This window comes from Equus quagga, chromosome 22 (assembly GCF_021613505.1).
Source record: "Equus quagga isolate Etosha38 chromosome 22, UCLA_HA_Equagga_1.0, whole genome shotgun sequence".
NCBI classification, from domain to species: domain Eukaryota; kingdom Metazoa; phylum Chordata; class Mammalia; order Perissodactyla; family Equidae; genus Equus; species Equus quagga.
The window spans coordinates 2488091-2506699 of NC_060288.1; the positions used below are offsets into that span (position 1 = coordinate 2488091).

Consider the following 18609-nt stretch of genomic DNA (forward strand, 5'->3'; position numbering starts at 1 on the left):
GACCTCAGGAGGAAATTTCACGCCAAAAGGAGAAGCCTTGTTGTCTACAGTGCTGGCATGAGGCAAAGAGTTGGAAGAGAGGTCTTCTGGAGCAGCCCAGGCCCCTCCGTCCTCTTAGCCTGTCTTATTCTCTCCATTGTGCTTGTTACTGCCTGACTCACTAAAATGGAGGCAGCGCGAAGGCAGCGGGCTTTGTTTTATTCGGCGCTCCTCGTCAGGATTCTACCTGGCACACAGATTCTGTCAGCAGACGTTAAGTCTGCTGTAACCACCAATGTCTAAAGCTTATGTACTTGGCACTTAGCCCACATAGGAACTCCATCTAAAAGAGCATCGTGACATAGTCGTTCTTAGGATAATGACTCTCCTGCATGATGATGGTTCAGATTCTGGCAGTAGCCTCACTCGTCAAGTACGTGGCAGTATTTGCTGCGGTCTCCAGAAGCTTGACCATCACATGTCATCGCAATGACAAACACATGAACGATTTCTAGTGCCGAAACAGCCAGGGGAAGCATGCGAAACCGTTCTGGTTCCATTGATGCTCCCCAAATCTTCACATGGACATTACACATGTACCCATCACTGCTGGGTACTTGTTTATCTTGAAGGTAAAGGGCTTTAGGCATTTCAAATAAATGGAACACCTGGAACAATAGTTTCTGCTGGAGTAGTCTTTTCTACAGACACCGAATGCTAAGTCTTTAGATCAGGATTTGTTGGGCTCTGGTGACTGTGATGCTTGCTTCCTTTCCAAATTACAGAATCTTAGAACTTAGAGAAGATCATGGCATTCAACTCTCCCCCCGTATAGTTCAGACAGCTGAGGTCTAGAGGTTACCTCTGAGTATCTTCTGAGCTTTATGACTTTGGATTTGGTGAGGTGGGCTTAAGAAGACCACCTGAACTTTCTTTGCTCATTTATTTATTCCGCAAACGTGGTTGAGCACTTACAGTGACCCAAGCACCTTGCTAAGGCTTAATCCATTCATTCCCCCCCCCCCACACACACACACTCTCAAAGAACTCAGAAGCGGGAGAAGAAGTCCAGCTTGTAAACAGAAGCTTACACATTCAGTGTTATATGTGCCATCCAGAATGAGCACAGAGGTTGCTTTCATCCATTTGTGCCTTCATTCAACAAATATTTATTGAGCTGCTGTGTGCTGGCTACTCAGTGGTGGGTGAGCCCCAGTGCCTGCTTTCCTGACGCTTCTAGTCTCAGGGTAGCGGCTAAAATGCCTGAGTCAGAGAAAGGCTTTTAAGGATGAGTAGGAGTTTACTAAGAAGAGAACTGGGAAAAGAGAATGGCAGTGAGAAGGAGCAGACTGTGCAAAGGCAGGAGTGGTGAAGGGCATCAGTGAGGTTGGGGTAAATGAAATGAAGGAGCGTGAGGATGGTGGGCAGTCAGGCTAATGAGGTTATGTCCATATCAGGGTGGATGCAGAGCCTGTTACTGTTCTCTGTCATTTTCTTTTTCTTAGGAACTATTGCCAGGCATAGAAATGGCATTCAACTGCATAGTCACTAAATCCTGCCTGCACCCCCAAACTCAGACAGAAAGCCTTCCTAATATGATAATATGGCAACGTTAAGCCTTCTTAGAACGTGCTGCCTTGTTGCAGTTCTGGAATAGCAATAATGGAGAGAGAAGGATATATTATTGCAGCCCCCACTGAGAAGGTGGTGCTCTGTGGCATGCAGAGAAGTAAACAAGAGAAGCCCTTAGATGCCCCTACGCCTGGTGCTGTGGAGTCTTCTGAAGTTCTGGTTCCTACTAGAAAAGGTATTAGTGAAAAAGATGAAACTTGAAAACCCCCACCCTCTGAATTATTTTAAATAGGTGAACTGCTTTTGCGTCTCAGCAGAAATAAGCTATTTGATGTTCATCTTGCTAATTATAATGACCAATTCGTAGTTTTAAAGTATGTTCATTACTTGTTGTGAGTCAGAGTGACCCACTGTGTTTAATAATCACAGATTCTGGTTCTACAGTGTCTCTGCTTTCCCAGGCCCTTCTCCAGGCCTGACCACTTTTTTTTTTTTTCCTGGTGAGGAAGATGGGCCCAGAGCTAACATCTGGGCCCATCTTCCTCTATTTTGTATGTGTGATGCCACCACAGCATGGCTTGATGGGCAGTGTGTAGGTCCACACCTCAGATCCGAACCTGCGAACCCTGGGCCACTGAAACGGAGCACGTGAACTTAATCACTACACCACCAGGCGGCCCCAGGCCCAATCACTTTTCGTGCTCACACCCCTGCGTGAGGTGGATAGAGCAGGAGATTGACAAAGGAGGTCGCCGAGACTCGAGACTCGGAGGCAGAGGCCAAGAGCCTTCCTGACCCAGCGGCCGGGTCTCCCAGCACCCAGCCCCAGTGTCTGCACCGCGCCCCACAGAGGACTTGAGACCATGCAGCAGAGCCCGCTGCTCCTCGGGCGACCTCCCTGTCCTGCTTTCCTTTTCCTTTCCCTTCCTTCTCGGTTACGGAGGAGTTAACTGACCAGTTCAGTTATATTAAAATATCCATTTGTAGCAACAACCCGGACATCTCTGGATCCCAGGGACCAGGAAATGGGTGAGCAGCATCGTCAAGAATGATATGGACTATATTGCAAGGAAAGCACACTCTCCAACCTCCACTTTATGGTTTGATTGTCGTGAATTTACAATATGAAAACTAGCTGTGATAGTCTTGAGAATCTAAGAAAAAAGATGGCTCTCTGTGTGTGTCAGGCTGCATGAATGTGCATTCAATTCTGCAAACTCCTTTGGAGCTCATGCTATGTGCCAGGCCTGATGCTAGGACCTAAGATACAAAAGAGGAAAACAGGACTTCAAAAAGTCCACTTTGAGAGACACAGACACAGAGCAGATAAATGCAGTTCCATCTGATAAGGTCCTTGATAGAGTCTTCGAGTGCCATGGGAACACAGTGGAGGGAGTAGCTCGCTTTTGGGGGGCCAGAAATAGGGTGTGGTGTGGCGATGAGAGAGGGACAGGGAAAGTCACAGAGAAAAACGACATTTGATCTGGGCCTTGAAGGAGGATTCGCCTCTCTGGTTATTAGAGGGAATGCTAACCCCGTTCTTTCTGACTGGATACGCTATGCGTATGAATTTGCCTGGGATTATTTTCATGTGATTGTGAATTCTTTGATAGAAACATTTTTGACAACTGTGTCCCTGATTTTAGTGTTTCATGACTTTTAACACAAATTAATGCGTTGCGGTTGTTTAAAAATTCACACTATACAGAAATCTGTAAAGTCTTCTGTGAGACTCCCCGCAGACCCCCACTCCCCAAATCACTGTGAACAGTTTGCTGTGAACCTTGCCATCCCTTTTTCTGTGCATCTCTACATGTGTATCTTAATTGTTTTCCGAGAGCCGTTACATTGTTTTCTTCTGGAATTGTGGAATTAAGAGGAAGCTAGGAGATAGAGCAGTTCTATCATTTTGAAGATATGTAGACTGAGTCCCCGGGGGATGAAGTGACACATCAGGAGGGCAGTTCAGAGGCCTAAACTCTCAATCCAGTGTTCTTTCCTCTAAACTCACTGCCCTGCTTCTCAAGGTCTGGCTTTTCTTATCTTTTTAAAGGAATGCCAAGATCTCGGACATGGAAACTCTTTCTAGTCCATAGGAGATATTCTTAGCTGCTGGGCTGGATTTCAGAATTCCATTCTCTCATTAACCTGAGCGCACATCCTCCTCCGGCCTCCCAGAGGCCTTCACCCCGCAGCCTCTCTGCGCTGAGCCCGGGGGACTCCTCCGGGCGCGGAGGCTGCCCAGCGTTTGTACAGAGCGCAGAGGCGGCGAGGCGGCATGGATTCATCTCCTTGCCGAGCTCTGAAATAGTGCGGGTATATTTTTTCTTTTTTCGTTTTTAAAGATAATGAAAAGCATTAGAGTGTTTCTCCTCCTCATGAACATCTAGTAAACAATGAATCTTAAGAGCTACCTGGGTCGGAGAGCTAAATTTAGATCGTACTAAAGCAAATTAGGGAACGTGCTTAGAGCCAGTCTGTTGTTTTCCATCTGCGCCACCTCTGTCTGAGTTTGCGCTTTCCTCTCGGTTTCTGCTCTCATTCTCCCTTCCCTGTTCCTGGACAGGAGACAGGTTGGCAAAGGAGATAAGGTGTGATTTTCCGCCAGGGTTATGGCAATTGCTTCAGCTCTGTCTGGCTTCTGATTCATTAGATTCCAGGACCACATATTTTTAGCAGACCTTTCCCACCAAGCAGTCTCTGGGGAGCCATGCGATATCTGGGTTGGAGAGAGGCTGCAGGTGGGATGGCCCTTTGGAACATGATGCCTCCCCTTCCCTCCGGAAGAGGCTGCCCCTCAGCTGCTTCCCACGCAGGGCTGGGGGCTGCTCTCCTGGCAAGGTTTGGTGGCATTCTGGGGTTTCCATTCTGGAATCGTCTCAGAACTCTGGTAAAGCTGACACCTCTTGGGTCCTTTAGAAATAGGAGGGATGCGTGTGCTCAGCTCTTCACACTGGCTCTGAGTCCTTAGACGTGCAAGAACCCGAACCGGCCACCCATCCTCTCCCACCAGAGCCAGAGTCCCCCACAGCTCTGCCTCCACTTCTCCCACCACGTTGTCTACGCTTCTCCCACTGCTCCTTCGAACCTATAAAAAAGTTGCAAGAACAGAGTAGAGAATGCCCACATCTGCCTCACCCAGAGTCTCTATTACTATTTTACTGCATTTGTTCTTATCTGTCATCTGTTCGTTTATCACTATACTCTATATGACAGAATCCTCATCACCCCTGGACATTCCAGTGTGCACCAGGCAACAGTAAGGACACTCTCCCACATAACCACCCTACAAGCCTCCCAATCAGGAAATCAACGCTCGTGCCACACAACCATCCACAGACCCCCTTAACATTTGCCACTGTCCCAACAATGAGAAATTGTTCTCCCTCTCTCCCTCCCTCTCTCCCTTCCCCACTCCTTTCCTCCCTTCCTGCCATCCCCCAACATCCCCCCAACCGCCCCCCCCTCCCAGGGCCTTTTCTCTCTCTCTCTTTCTCTGTTCCAGGAGTCTATCCAGGAACACATTTTGCATCTAGTTGTCATGTCTCATAGTCTCCTTCAATCTAGAATACTTCCTCCGTCTTTGCCTGTCTCTCATGTTTTTGACAGTCTTCCGTTCTGTAGTTTGAACCTCAACTGCATCTGCTGACGTTCCCTTATGGCAGACTAAAGCAGTGCATTCTTGGCAGGAATACCATAGAAATCATGCTCCCTTTCCACCCCTGGATCACCTGGTGAAGTCGGTGTCTGCCAGGTTTTTCTACCATAAAATCATCGATGTTTCCCTTGTAGTTGATCAGTATTTTGTGGGGGGTGGAGGGATATTCCAACATAATGCCAATATCCTGTTTCTCCTCAAACTTCCAGCCTCCAGCCTTGGCGTACGTTGCTGACGTCTGCCTGTGTCAGCCACCACTGTGATGGTTCCAAAGAGTGGTTCTTCATCTCCATCATTTCTCGCGTTTATTAGCTGGCATTCCACTGAAGGATCAGCTTTTCCTTCTCCCCTGTTGATTTACTTTTTTCATTATTTATTCATACCTGTTCAGACTCATGGGTTCTGGTTTGATTCGATGGGTGGTAATCTGATAATCTCATGATTTATTTTCAAGTTCAAACCTAAGTTAGGCCAATAGAAACCCTTTCGATAAGCTGGCTTCTTTGTTCTTTGACACGTCCTTAGATTCTTTCAACATTTCCTTACTTTCTGGCACAAGTTATCCCAGGGTCATTTTGTTCTGTCCCTGCCCCAACCCTGGATCAGCCATTTTTCCAAGGATCCTGGTTCCCTTTAGTGGAGGATGGTGTTTAGACACCAACATCTGGTTACTTGATGTGCACATTGCTAGTGGTTAGTGTGTGGGGATAAACTAGTGAGTATATGTATATATATATTTAAAATCCATGAGATCATGCCAATACTTCCAATTCTAGTCCAACACCACAGGGGTCTTTCTAGCCCTTCCCCTTTCTGGGTTTGTAAATCCCTTCTGACAGTGGGAAACCTGACTCCCACTGATTCGCATCATCCTCAGCATAGTTATTTATTTGCTCGAGGTAACAATCTCCCAAACACTCCAGTACCCCCTCCTCCTTCTCAGACACAAACACGCTACTGTCAACAGGTACCCCAGCAGGGCCCTCAGTTGGTTCACTGCCCTGCATCCTCAGATGCCAATGTTTCCGAGCCAGGAGGGGAGGGAAGGACAAGGGAAGAGAAGGGAAGATGGGAAAACTCCCATTCACTTTTGATTTCATTTCTGTTTTGGCTGAAAATTTAATGCAGCCAATTCGAGGAAAGGAATCAAGATTTGTATTGTTCATGTAGTTTTTTGCCAGCAGCTTAATGCATTCCCTCGTCTCGTCAGCCCATGTGACGGTCAATCCCTCCCTCCTTTCCCATCATCTCGTCTTTGTTCCTTGTCCCCTCTGCCTTGGGTTTCCATGGTCTCTGCCTTTCTTTCTTCCCTTCCTCTTTCTCTCTTTGGCATCGATTTCTGCATTTGGGGTAGAAATGGCCACCATTTCAATCCTTTTTTTCTCTCCATAAGCCCTGTTTAAATCCTTACTTCCTACGCTATTTCAGGACTGCAGACCTGCAAATATATAATGCCACTGCTCTTGCTCTGCCAACAGGGACAAATAATAGAGCAAAGCTGCAGGTCACAGATGAACAGGCTGGTTGTTACTTGGGGAACTAAACTTTCGTATCATAGAGTGTAATACCTTCTCTGGACAGATAGCACAAACCAATAGAGAATCCAGACTGAGTAGGAAAGTGGGATATTAAGTATAAACCCGAGGTGGGGACCGTCTATGTATACATCCTTGTCCTTGCTTGGGGCGAGATCTTCCGACTGGTTCTTTACTGACCGTGTGGATAAAGTGGAGTGTGGCATGAAGACCTTGCCTAGAAGTCCCTCTGCCCTGCCTCTCTTGTTCACTCTGGGCTTCTCAGACTTCTTGGCTTTCTCTGCCACTGCTCTTGGCTTATTCTTCCCAGGACTCCAGTCCTTTCCTTTCCCATCAAAACTTCCCCTGGCTGGTGCTCCATTGCCTCTGGGCCTGGCTCACAGTGGCCAAGAAATCTAGTAAGCTGAACTGGGAACGTGGTAGTAGGCGTTTATGAGTGAAGAGGTTATGCTTTGGGTCAGCCCCAGTGGCCTAGTGGTTAAGTTCGGCACGCTCCGCTTTGGCAGCCTGGGTTTGGATCCTGGGCACGGACCTACATCACTCATCTGCTAGCAGCCATGCTATGATGGTGGCCCACATAAAGAAAAAAAGAAGAAGATTGGCAACAGATGTTAGTTCAGGGTGAATCTTCCTCAACAAAAAAAAAGAAAAGGAAAGGTCATGCTTCCTGGATACTACATTAATACGTTAGTTTAAGTCCTCTGGAAACACTGTTTAGCTCAAAGAAAGGGGGTGGGAGACTGAAACAATGAGTTTCAGGGGACGTGAGGTGGGAGGGGCAAGTGGACCTCAAGGTCCTCAGGACACAGCTTGAGGCTGCCTGCTTTGAGGGGGCAGGGCCAGCCATGTTTGTGGGTAGAATAAACAGCTGTGAGAAAAGGAATGGGGACTGGCAGGGTTGTGTGCCTGCACAAGCGTGTAAGCATCAGCTATTGAGATGTTCTCGGGATTTTCAGAGAGAGCAGGGATCTCGGAACACCATGACCTTTCTGTCTGACCCTGTCCTCTGCTCTGCACAGGACGTGGAGTAAATGTCCTATGACATGTCTACTGTATCTGTACATTTAGAAATCAATTAGTGTAACTGGGGCAATCAGAGATGCTAAACAGAGGAATCATTTACTGAGAACAAATGTCTGGAATTGTGTGTTTTGCCAGTGGAATTTCTCACAGTTGGTACAAGAAAATACTCCAAATTAAATCATTCAGGCTGAATGTAACTTTTTTTCTTCTTCTTCTTAAAACTGTTAAAAGAAACACAGCCTGGCTGAGATCTCCTCCCCCTCCCATTGGACAGATTGCTTCTCAGAAGAATCCTCTAAATTGACGTTTTACCTGAAAAAGAGCAAAGGCAGATGAAGAACTCCAGGTGTGTGTGCTTGGCATGAATACTGTTGCTGAAAAGAGCCTGAGAAGGTTGTCTGCTGTGTTAGAACCAAGCGAATGAGATCATACGCAGCCAGGTGGCCGTGCAGGGTCGGCACAGGGATATGTAGGATGTAAAATGCTTCGAAGAACATTGCTCCCACCCTAACGATAAGAAGAGGCTGGATAATCTACAAAATTATCACTTTTCCTGAGCCCAAGGGCTAAGCTAGTCAGAGGGCTAAGCGTGCAAGGCAACCAAGTTAACTGAATTCCAAAGAGGAACGAGCCCCTCCGGGTGAGGCCACTGTTTCAGCTTGGGCAGAGTACAGGAGAAAGAGGTGGCTACCGGACAAGCCAAAATCTTAACAAATTCTTAGAGGCCAGTGTGGGTCAGTGTTTCTGGAATAAGCTTTTCTCCACAGGCCTCACCAGAAATATTGGGTAAGTCAGGAAGACCAACAAGAGGCTCCCTCAGTGGCACAGGAGTGCAGGAGGTGCTTGGTGGCTATGGAGGCAGGGGGGAGGCGAGGAGCAGACACAGCCTGGCCTGCTTCCCTGCACTCTTCCCTCACGTGAAGCAAAGACAAACCTTGCCTTCAGACCATAGGCAAAAATGCATTCTCCATGGGGAGGAATAGAAATGGACTGCCCCTGCCCCTGGGGACGTTCCTACCCCAAGACACAGGTAGAGAGCCAGTGCTGCTGAAGGAAAGGTGCAGGCGGAACCCTCCACTCCTAGGGGAGGGCAGGAAACCATCTTAGGCCAGGATCCTACATCAACAATGAGCAGAGGTCTGCTGCTACTGGAGGAGGAGCAAGGAACTCCCACCCAAGACCAAGTAGAGAGACAAAGCAGATTTCGCTGCCACAGAGAAGAGGGGAAGGATTGCTTTAAAAAAATTCCAGCTTTGAGGTCCAGGAGCACAGCCTGCCTAAGACTGCAGCTGGACTAGGACAGACGAGAACGCCCATGCTCCCACCTTACAACCAGGAAGAACATATTACTGCTGGGAGAGGGGCAAGAGCATGGAGTAAGACCCCATTTGAGGCGTGGGCATGCAGGGATGGCTGAAAGCCCAGGGGAGATCAGGAACACAGAAAAACCCTGTGGCACTCCAGCTCCTACTCTAAGCTCAAGGTAACAACAGCCTACCTTTAGAGGAATTGGAAGGCTGTGGTGCACTGAAGGTAACAGAACCCGAGCTAGGTCTACTCCTGACTAGATTGACTCAGCCCCCACCCCCACGGTAACAACTTCACAGAAGAAGAGGCATGTCCATTTCCAGGCATAAATACTATTTACTTCAGTCTCTACTACTCTTCTACACATAATGTGTGGCATTCAATTAAAAATTACAACACACACACAAAAGCAAGAAACAACAAAGCATTGTCAAGAGACAAAGCAATCAACAGAACCAGACTCAGAGATGAACTGGATGTTGGAATTATCAGAATGACTATGATTAATATATTAAAATACCTGTGATTACTGTGTTAAAGGATCTAGTGGAAAAAGTGGACAACATTCATGAACAGATGGGGCATTTCAGCAGAGAGATGGAAACTATAAGAAAGAGTCAAGTGAAATGCTAGAAATAAAAAAAAAACCTTTCTTGGCAATGAGGAATTTCTTCAATAGGTTCATCAATGGACTGGACACAGCTGAGGAAAGAATCAAAGAACTTGTAGATAAGTCAGTAGAGTGATCAAAATTGGAAAAAAAGAGTGGGGAAAGAAAAACAGAACAGAGCAGCCAAGAGCTGTGGGACAGTGTCAGCTGGTCTAACATACACGTATTTGGAGACGCAGAAGGAGGTGTCTTTAGGAAGAGGAATCTGGCAAGCTGGTGTTTTCCCCTGAGAAGGGCGTGCAGTTAAAAAAGTGACCGCAAGCAGTTCTTGCTTTGTTCCCCAACTTGTAATTTAGCTGAAGCATTGACTCTCATATTCCTCCACCTCTGTCTTGCTCATCTTCTACAGCCAGTTATTTGGGGGAAGAAATGTGTGATTTCCCCCTTAAATCCCCCTCAGCAGTCTGTCTGCCATTCAGCATCAAGAGGAGTGGCTGTGAAGGTTAGGTGGAGTGGCTGAGAAGATGCAAGTCAAGATTCAGCAGCCTGCCTTTTCCTTTTAGCAAACAACCTAAACTTGATTTAACTAAAATAAAACACGTGAATCCTGGCTTTGAAGGGATGGTAGATTGCAATTCATCTCTGTCTGTAGTTACAGCTAAGAACAAAGAGCTCACAGAATTTGCACCCCTCCTTTCTTGTCTGAGCAATAAAAAAAATCAGCTTAAAGAAAAAGAAAGTATTAGATATGGTGTTTATTCATGAAACACTCTTTTAAGCTACTGGAAGTGCTCTCCTGTATAGACCAGTTATGCATTTAATAAAACAGTTGTATGAGCTCCTTGGTGCAGTAAATTAGTTTTCAGGCATTCAATGACTTCAGCGGCTGGACGGCAATCAGCCATCCACCTGCTGAGGCCAAGTGCTGGAGAAAACTTGCTGCTGTGGGTCTGGATGGTTGTGCATCCCTTAAATTCAGATGCTTCATGGAAGGAAGAGGAGGGCACTTGATGAGAATGGCTTGGAGAATCGTTTCTAAAATTTTAGCTCATGGGTTTAGAATTTAAGTTCAGATACGGCTTCTCAGGTTGCCACTGTCAATGAACTTGTAACCCTGGCCGTGTGCCGGTTTCCTTGAAAAGGCCTTCATGAAGCTTCCTGACCCTCTTGACAGAGCAACTCCTTTCTCCTCTGTGCTACTTCTAGTATTGTACATCCATTTTTGACATTTTCTCCATGAATTTGTACTTATTTTTTATGTATCTGCCTCCTCTGCTAAGCCGAGAACTTCAAGGACGAGGGTTTGTGCTGTATTCACCTCTGGCCCCGTCCCAGGCGCAGAGTAGGTTCTCAGCAAATGTGTGCTGATTGGGGTAAGAAAATGCTCACCGCAGGTGGCTGCGTGCTGGCCACAACCATGCCCGCCGGCTTGCTTCTGTGGCCCTAAGGAGGGTGCTGGGTTCAGACCACCACAAGAGTGGACTTGGAAGTAACTTAGGGTGACCGTGTTGAACATGAACACGCAAACTAAAACTCAAGTGAGAAAAATAAAAAGTCATAAAGAAGAAAGGGATCCTCAACCCAGGATCTGGGATGGAAGCTGAGTGAAAGTACCAGAGATGCAGATCTGCTGAGACGGGTCCTTTGATGCTGGAGAGCACCGTCTTCTGCCACGAGTGCGGCTTTGGGACGGAGGCAGACGTGGCGGGGAGGGAAGCAGAGGGGCTTTCAGTGGACCATGGCGAGGAATAAAATCCTGGAGATCAGGTACAGTGGTCACAAGCAGACACATGTGGATGACTATCGTGACCGAGTGTTGGCTCTGAGCTGCCGAGTAATCAAAAAAGGGAAAATGTTCTTTCATCATCTGATAAAAAGAAACACACCAGCTCCGAGGGGGAAAAAACCTCAAAACCCTTTTTTCCTGGGAAATCCAGGTTAGTGCTGTGCATAGGTGTGCCCTAGAAAGGCTGTGTGACCTTAGCTAATCTCTTGACTCCTCTGGACCTTGATTTCTTCAGCATTCAGGGATCTCCAAGATCCCTTTCGATCCCAGGCTTCTCTGGGCTGAGAGTATGTCTAGAATCCCTCTGGAATGAGATCCTGACACTGGCTCCAAAGAGCAGGGACGGCCACCCTGGAGCATTAGAGGTCCACAGGAGGTGTTTTCCTTCTAGACTTGCCGGCTTCCCAGCTCTGAGGCATTCGGGATCGATGCTCGTGAAGAGTGACTGTGCTGCCCAAGTCAGCGTGAAAACTCCAGCAGTCAGCAGTGTGCAACACTGCTGCTGCCGCACTGAGTCCCTGCGGGAAGCAGATGGCGGCGCCTGCTGAGGCTCGGGCAGCAAACGCCATCTCCAATGCCCACGTCGTCACAGGCTGCCTGGAATCTTCCAGACGAGGCCGCTGCTGGATTTGAGGAGGGGACTGCAGACCGCAGTGCTCTGGGAGGGAGGGGGGACTCCTGTGCAGGCCTGCCCCAGGGTAGAGTTGAGGACGCCAAGCTGGAGGCAGTGGCTCTAGGCTTCCAGAACACCAATCACTTGACAAATTGCTTCTCAGTGCATTTGGGTTTTACAAATTGATTTGAGGGCAGTTGGTTTACTTCCTCCCAATGCTCTTCTCCCTCCCGGTTCCCGTTCTATCTTTCTATCGGATGGCCGTCTTGCCTTCAATCACTTTCTCCCTTTCTTTTATCAAAACTGGCTCTGACCTGCCTTTATCTGATCATTGACACTGGGGTATAAATAACGCACACTGCCTTGGACCCTACATTGACTGGAGTACAAAGTCTGCAAGAGGAAGAAATCGAATGATGATTTTCAGGCATTTGCATAGGGAAATATTGCATGGGGGCACCCACCCTCCCCCGCCCCCGCACACACCCTGGGGAGATGGGCCGTGCTGATGTGCAAAGGTTTGGCTAACTGCACTCTGCGTGTTCACGGCTGCAGGGCGGCCTGATCTAAATAAGTAGGCAAAGTTCCCTTCGGAGCCCACACTTGCTTTTCTCTGACACCCAAGGCCCCTGTTTGTCATATTTGCCCTGTCCAAGGCCCCAGTGTAGAGTTTTGGACACCCTGCCTTCTGCCATCATGAGGTGCCTATCCTGTGCCTCCTTACTTCAGGAATTACACATTACTTTCCTCTTCTGGTTCTAGCAAAGCGGTGACCGATCTGTGAGTGTGATAATGCGCTACCACTCCCAGAAGAATGTTTGTGTTTTAACAGGAATCTCCTACAAATGCTGCCCTGACACAGAGAGAGTGAAAACTTCAGGCAGCCATGGAGGGGCTGTGGAGATGTTTGGGCATAGGTGAGCCAGGGACCCCTCAAAGCACACCCGTAGGAGCCAAGCCCCTCCATCTTGGTGGCCAGGGTCTCTCTTATTGACCAGAGCCTGCGGTGGCTCTGGGGCATTCCCTGAAAGGAAATGTGCTAGAGCAGAGTTGACCCAAAAAGGAGACAGGAAGGAGGAGTGGGGGAAGAGGGGAGAATTGCTTGGGGGGAAGCAGGAGAGGAACAAAACAGGAAAGTAGGGAACAGGGATTGCTGACAGACTAAAATCACTTTCTCTATGGAGCCGGGATCCACTGATCCACTGGAATTGAAATTTAGTTCCATCGTGTTGTCAGAATTATTTTGGGCTGTAAGCAGCACTCTTTGAAGTCAGCTTTTGCCAGAAAGTGTCAAGACGTCTAAGTGCAGAGACCTGAAGGCCAGGAGGGTGATAGGTGAAACCTGAGCCCGGCTGCTTTCTCCAGAGCACAGTAGGAGCTTCGCCAGAGGCTGCGCAAGCTCTAACTGGTCGGCGAGAGTTCTGCTTTTATGGACTGATGATTGGGCATGGAAAGTGTTGGCTCATTTTTTCCCCTAATATTTAACTGGCAGACAAGTTTTGGTCACATTTGAAATGGCGAGGTGGCCAAGGGGTTGTTTTATACTGATTCTTCTGTTGAGGAAATCGTATAGCTGGGTGGTTGGTGGTATTTAGTTCTCATATGACCTTATTTCAAAATTGGTTATTTGACTAAATATACAGCTATCTCTGCAAATGTTTAGGATGCGCTGGTATTGCCTCTTTGCTTGTTCTGGTTGCTACTGTGAAGGTTAACCAGGGGGTTGAAGCTATACCCTTTCCATTAAGTGGCTGCCTACAGCCTGGCCAAGACCTGAATTCAGTGTCATCCGTTGGTTTTGTGAGGGCTTCCTCACGCTCAGTTCATACCCGGGGATGGTGGTCTTGTTATCATCCGCTCTTTCTTTCCCTGCTCTCCTGCTATCTGATGCTCTTACAGAAGAGCTGCTCAGAGAGGCTGGGCTGACTCTGCTCTCAGGCTGTGCTGGCTCCACTCAGGACCCCTCTGGTTCTTCCCCTCCAGCCCTGCGTGGGGAAGGGCCTCATTGTAACCACTTGGAACCAAGATGCCTAGTCCCACTAACCTTCCCCTTTCTGCCTCTCTGCTCTTTTACAGAATGGGTTGAATGGCTTGCACCTGGCCTCTAAAGAAGGCCATGTGAAGATGGTGGTTGAACTTCTGCACAAGGAAATCTCTCTAGAAGCAACAACCAAGGTATGTCTCTTAGGAAGAGGGGGAGCTCTCCATTGAAAATTCAAGTGTATGGATGCCTCGCGTATTGTTCCAAACCTTGGCGTAGAAGCCAGCCCTTCCTGAGAGAAACCCACACATGCTTCTCAGTTTCTCCTGTCCTTCCAATCGTTTCCCAGTTCTGTGAATCCCTGAAGTCACCTGAAAAACACAGGACCCTGTTTCCACAAGGAGTCAATGGGCCTTTCCTTTATCCCCATCACTAGATTATAAACCTAAAAATAAAACCCTTCTCCTGGCGGCTTCATGCTTCCTTGGGTCCTTGACTCCCGACGGGGGCTCAGAGCAGTGGAGGCCCCACAGTCAGGTGCCTTGGGTCCAAATCCCAGCTGAGATGCTTCATGCTCTGTGACCTCACAAGTTACTCAGCCAGTGAGCAGCCTGTTTCCTCATCTGTAAAATTGGAATTATAACACTTAGTTGCAGGATTGATATGAAAACTAAATGAGGTAGTGCATACTACCTCATTTGTCTAGTAGTAGTAGACATTGTCAAAATGTCTTCTAATAAATACTGATGACTTTGTTGTTATCAAGGTCTGTAGAAGAGAGTCCAGATCCTTCTCACTTACCTTCTCCAGCAAGTCTTCCTTCCCAAACCTCTTTCCTCTGCTTCCTAATTCCCTGAACAGCATTCTCTTTCACTGGGAGGCATTTGGCATAAGTGATGTCAACCTCTCGCAGCAATATGTTTCTCCCCGTAGCAATAGATTATAAACACCAGGGACTTAAGTTCCAAAACTGCAGTCATGACATGGATGCATCTCCACATTGCAAAATCCCCTTTATTTCCTACATGCATGTGTCTTACTTGTTTATTAAGCAACATGCAGCCAGCATTTCAAAACAAAACTAAACAAATAATCACCTCTATTTACTAACTCGAGTTGTTTCCTCTTCTCTTCTTTCCTTTGTTACTTTGCATGGTTTTCCTCCTGAGCTTGTCCCTTCCACCTCTTATTTTCCATTTGCTATTTATTAAACGTGGTCTCACACACAGCCTCAATGTCAATTCCATGCAGCAAACATTTTGCCGCCTCTCAAGCAGAGAACCAGAAGAACAATATATAGAGAACAGATATAATTTATGGTTATGAGGTGAAGTACCAAAATATTGTGAAAGTAGAATCATCTTTTAAGGTAAAATTCTGTAATTTTCATGTCATTTCCCGAAGGTGAGAAGATCTCGCTGGTGAAATAGACTGTGTTGCTCTTTCTGAATGTCCTGGGGTGCTTTCTCTAACCCCATGACCAGTACCAGTTGTTTCCACCCTGCTCCCTCTGTGGATGAAGGGGATGCAGTTACTTTTCCTCTGCTGCTCTCACGTACCTGGCTGCAAGCAGCGTGCCATCTGACGGGCTCTGTGGGCCAGAGCAGCTTTTCCTCCTCTGGCACCCCTCCAAGAGCTGCGAAAACATCATGCTTCAGCATTTTACTCTTTCCGAATTTCCCCCTTTGCTTGTTATTTCGCAAGTGAACACTTGGTGTGTCTTTGTTATTTATAGAAATTTTATAAGCCAACGTGGTTCCTGAATGCCATACCGAGGGAGGAAAAACGTGGTGAAACTGAAACCGTGGGCTGAGCAAGAGTCATAACAGATTGGGGAATTGTAATGGGTCTCGCAAGCATGAGAAAGATTAAAAAAAGAATAAAAACCCAAACCAATCTAGTTTCCTAAGCTGTGCTTCGAAATTTTAAACGCACAAAACAAAAGCAATCTCTCCCCACCCTCCCCCCTGCCCCCTTGGAGGCGGGAGCTCAGCATCGAAGCTGGTAGTGGAGGGAGAAAGCTCCAAGCCCTCCACTTGTATTCGTTCAGCGCCTGCTGCCACCGCCCGCCGTTCCTTGAGCTCTGTGACTCCCTGGAAATGGAGAGGTTGGATCCTTGTGGATCCAAACAGAGCTAAGAAATTTTTCCTGCTTCTTCGAGGCCGTGCTCCTTCACGCTGAGGGAGGGGCAGAGAAGACAGAGGCCTGCAACGCCTCTTGCTGTGACTCCTGACCCAAGGCCAGGGGGCCTGCTTCTTGAGCCTTACGCTGTGTGCATGTGTGTGTGCAGATGGGGGTCTGTCCCCCAGGGTCTTCCCTTTGTTCTCATTCCTCAGCAGTGCTCCTCACATCGCAGATCCAGAAAATGGCATGGCCAAGATCCACAGCCAGGGGTCCACAACTGGCCGGCTTCCCTCTGCATGGTTTTATTCAGGGAGAGCCCTGGTGTCATGTGATTTCAGGCAGGAAGGGGCAGATGGAAAGAAACATCTGACATAGCTTCTTGAGGGCAAGGAGGTTCAGTCACAACCATCTCTGTACCTCCTGGCCTGGCCCAGCACCTGACACACACATGTTCAGTGTGTGACAAACTAATGAATGGACACGGCACGCCTCCTTCCTTTAAACAGGGAGACCTACAGTTAGGAGTCCTGATTTCTAGAGAAGGTTCTGGTGCCAACAGCCCTGTTCCACTTTGTACAGTGAGCGAGCCGGACCCAGGTGCCAAGGCCTCTAAATGTAGGCTCTTGGACTTCTATGAAAATGATTAATTAGCTTCTGTAAATTCATTTCTGGCACTATTCTCTGATGGATATTTGAGGAAGAACCCTTTTGTTTATCAAATGAGGCTTCGGGAGAAATCAAAAGACAACTTCGGGAGGCCACAAGCAGACACTCCTGCCTGAAATAGGCCAAGCTTTAGAAACAAAGACCTGAGCCCCTCCCAGCCCAGGGCGCCTTCCACGGGTCCAGCTCACTGGGAAGCGGTGGCTGGGTGGCCACGGAGCTTGGACCCCATGCAACTCAATTCTGCCTAGGTGAGGACACTTTTCTTACAGGTGACACACGGCTGCAGCACTCGAACTGCGGTTGAAGCCCCTGCTTGTGGGAGTTTGAGTTTCCTGAGATGGATTTATGTGTTTATGTAGTTTAGTTAAAAACTATCTGTCGTCTGAACTAGAAAAAATGAGGGCGTCTGAGATCTCTGCTCCCTAAGCAGCAGAGGGACAGATGGATCCAGCTGTGGTCCCATTTTTCTCTCACCTGCCCTATTTGACGGCAGCTGTCACGTGGGCCCTGTCCCGCCTGCCTCTCATGGAGCAGGTCTGCCAGTGGGGGCCATGGGTGAGTCGGACTGTGCTCCGGACACCCGGGAGGCAGGACAGAGCCAACAGGAAGGCCGGATCCTGGAGCAGGAGAAGCCGGCTCCACCTGACCCCCGTGGAGGAATTATTGTTAAACACCCAGGACGAGTCCAGACAAGAAAGCCTGACCGTTCCGCTCACCGTCTCAGAACCTCCTGGTTCCTTAGTCTCTGTTGTCGGTTCTCAGCTTTTAAAAGTTTGCTTTACAATTGTGTACCTCATTTTCTTCTAGTGTTTGTTCTCTCTGGTTTTTCTCTCCTCTCTTATTTGGAGAATGCTTCCTCATTATATTTTACTTATTAATATTGAGAAGGTTCTTTCTTTGTATTTTCCTTTGCCAGATTTTATTCTGTTTTTCCCCGCTTCCTTTCATCTTTGCCTTCTCTCTCCTACACACAGCATAGAGTTCATTTCATTACGCCGCCTCGTTACACATGTCCACCCTTTCCTTCTCCATCTGGTAGCTCCCTCCCTCTCCTTCCCTTGGTTCCTTTGGTCCAGCTTTTGGTCGTTGGGTATAACTGCATCGAGGGAGCTGAGCTGGTGGGATGGATCAGCCGGCCTCCCCTTCTAGGAGCCCCGGGGAGGCCTTGGGGGCCCCGCGTTGTCCTGCTGAGTTACAGGTTGGGAGGAGCTGCGAGCACAGGGAAGGCTGCTCACCTGGCAGACCTGCTGCGTGGGTCCTGAGGAGTGCTGACCGCCCGTCAGCCGGCGACAGGACGCTGTGCCTGCGTGCAGCAGATTAGTGTTGAGAAGTTGGCTTTCCTATTCTTTTTTTCATAGAGAACAGGAAGAATTTTCCTCCTTGGGCTCTCAGTACTATTTCAAGATGTACGATGGGTCAGGCACACACACACATGTTGTCTACCCCTTTTGGTCATAAAGAAAGCCACCGCACCTCCCCCCAACTAGCACTTTGTTCCCGTACCTTTGACAGTCACTTACGCAGGCCCAGTGGGAAATCTCCTCTCTTTCTTCCCTCCGTGTGTTTCAGAAAGGGAACACAGCTCTGCACATCGCTGCCCTCGCTGGTCAGGACGAGGTGGTCCGGGAGCTGGTCAACTATGGCGCCAACGTCAACGCCCAGTCGCAGGTGACGGCTCTCTCCGGTCCCTGGTTAGAGGGCGCCGACTTTCTTCTTTACCTGCAGTTCTGTTACGTAGTGGACACACTGGCTAC

The 18609-nt window shown here is 48.2% G+C and overlaps 1 protein-coding gene across 1 annotated transcript in view; it reads left to right on the forward strand.

Annotated features, from left to right (window-relative positions):
• The window catches only part of ANK1 (ankyrin 1), a 103109-nt gene that overhangs the window by 12247 nt on the left and 72253 nt on the right, over positions 1 to 18609 (forward strand). The window contains exons 3-4 of the mRNA XM_046648669.1: positions 14161 to 14259; positions 18425 to 18523. Coding sequence (XP_046504625.1) covers positions 14161 to 14259; positions 18425 to 18523 — 198 coding nt within the window. The remainder of the gene's footprint in view (positions 1 to 14160; positions 14260 to 18424; positions 18524 to 18609) is intronic.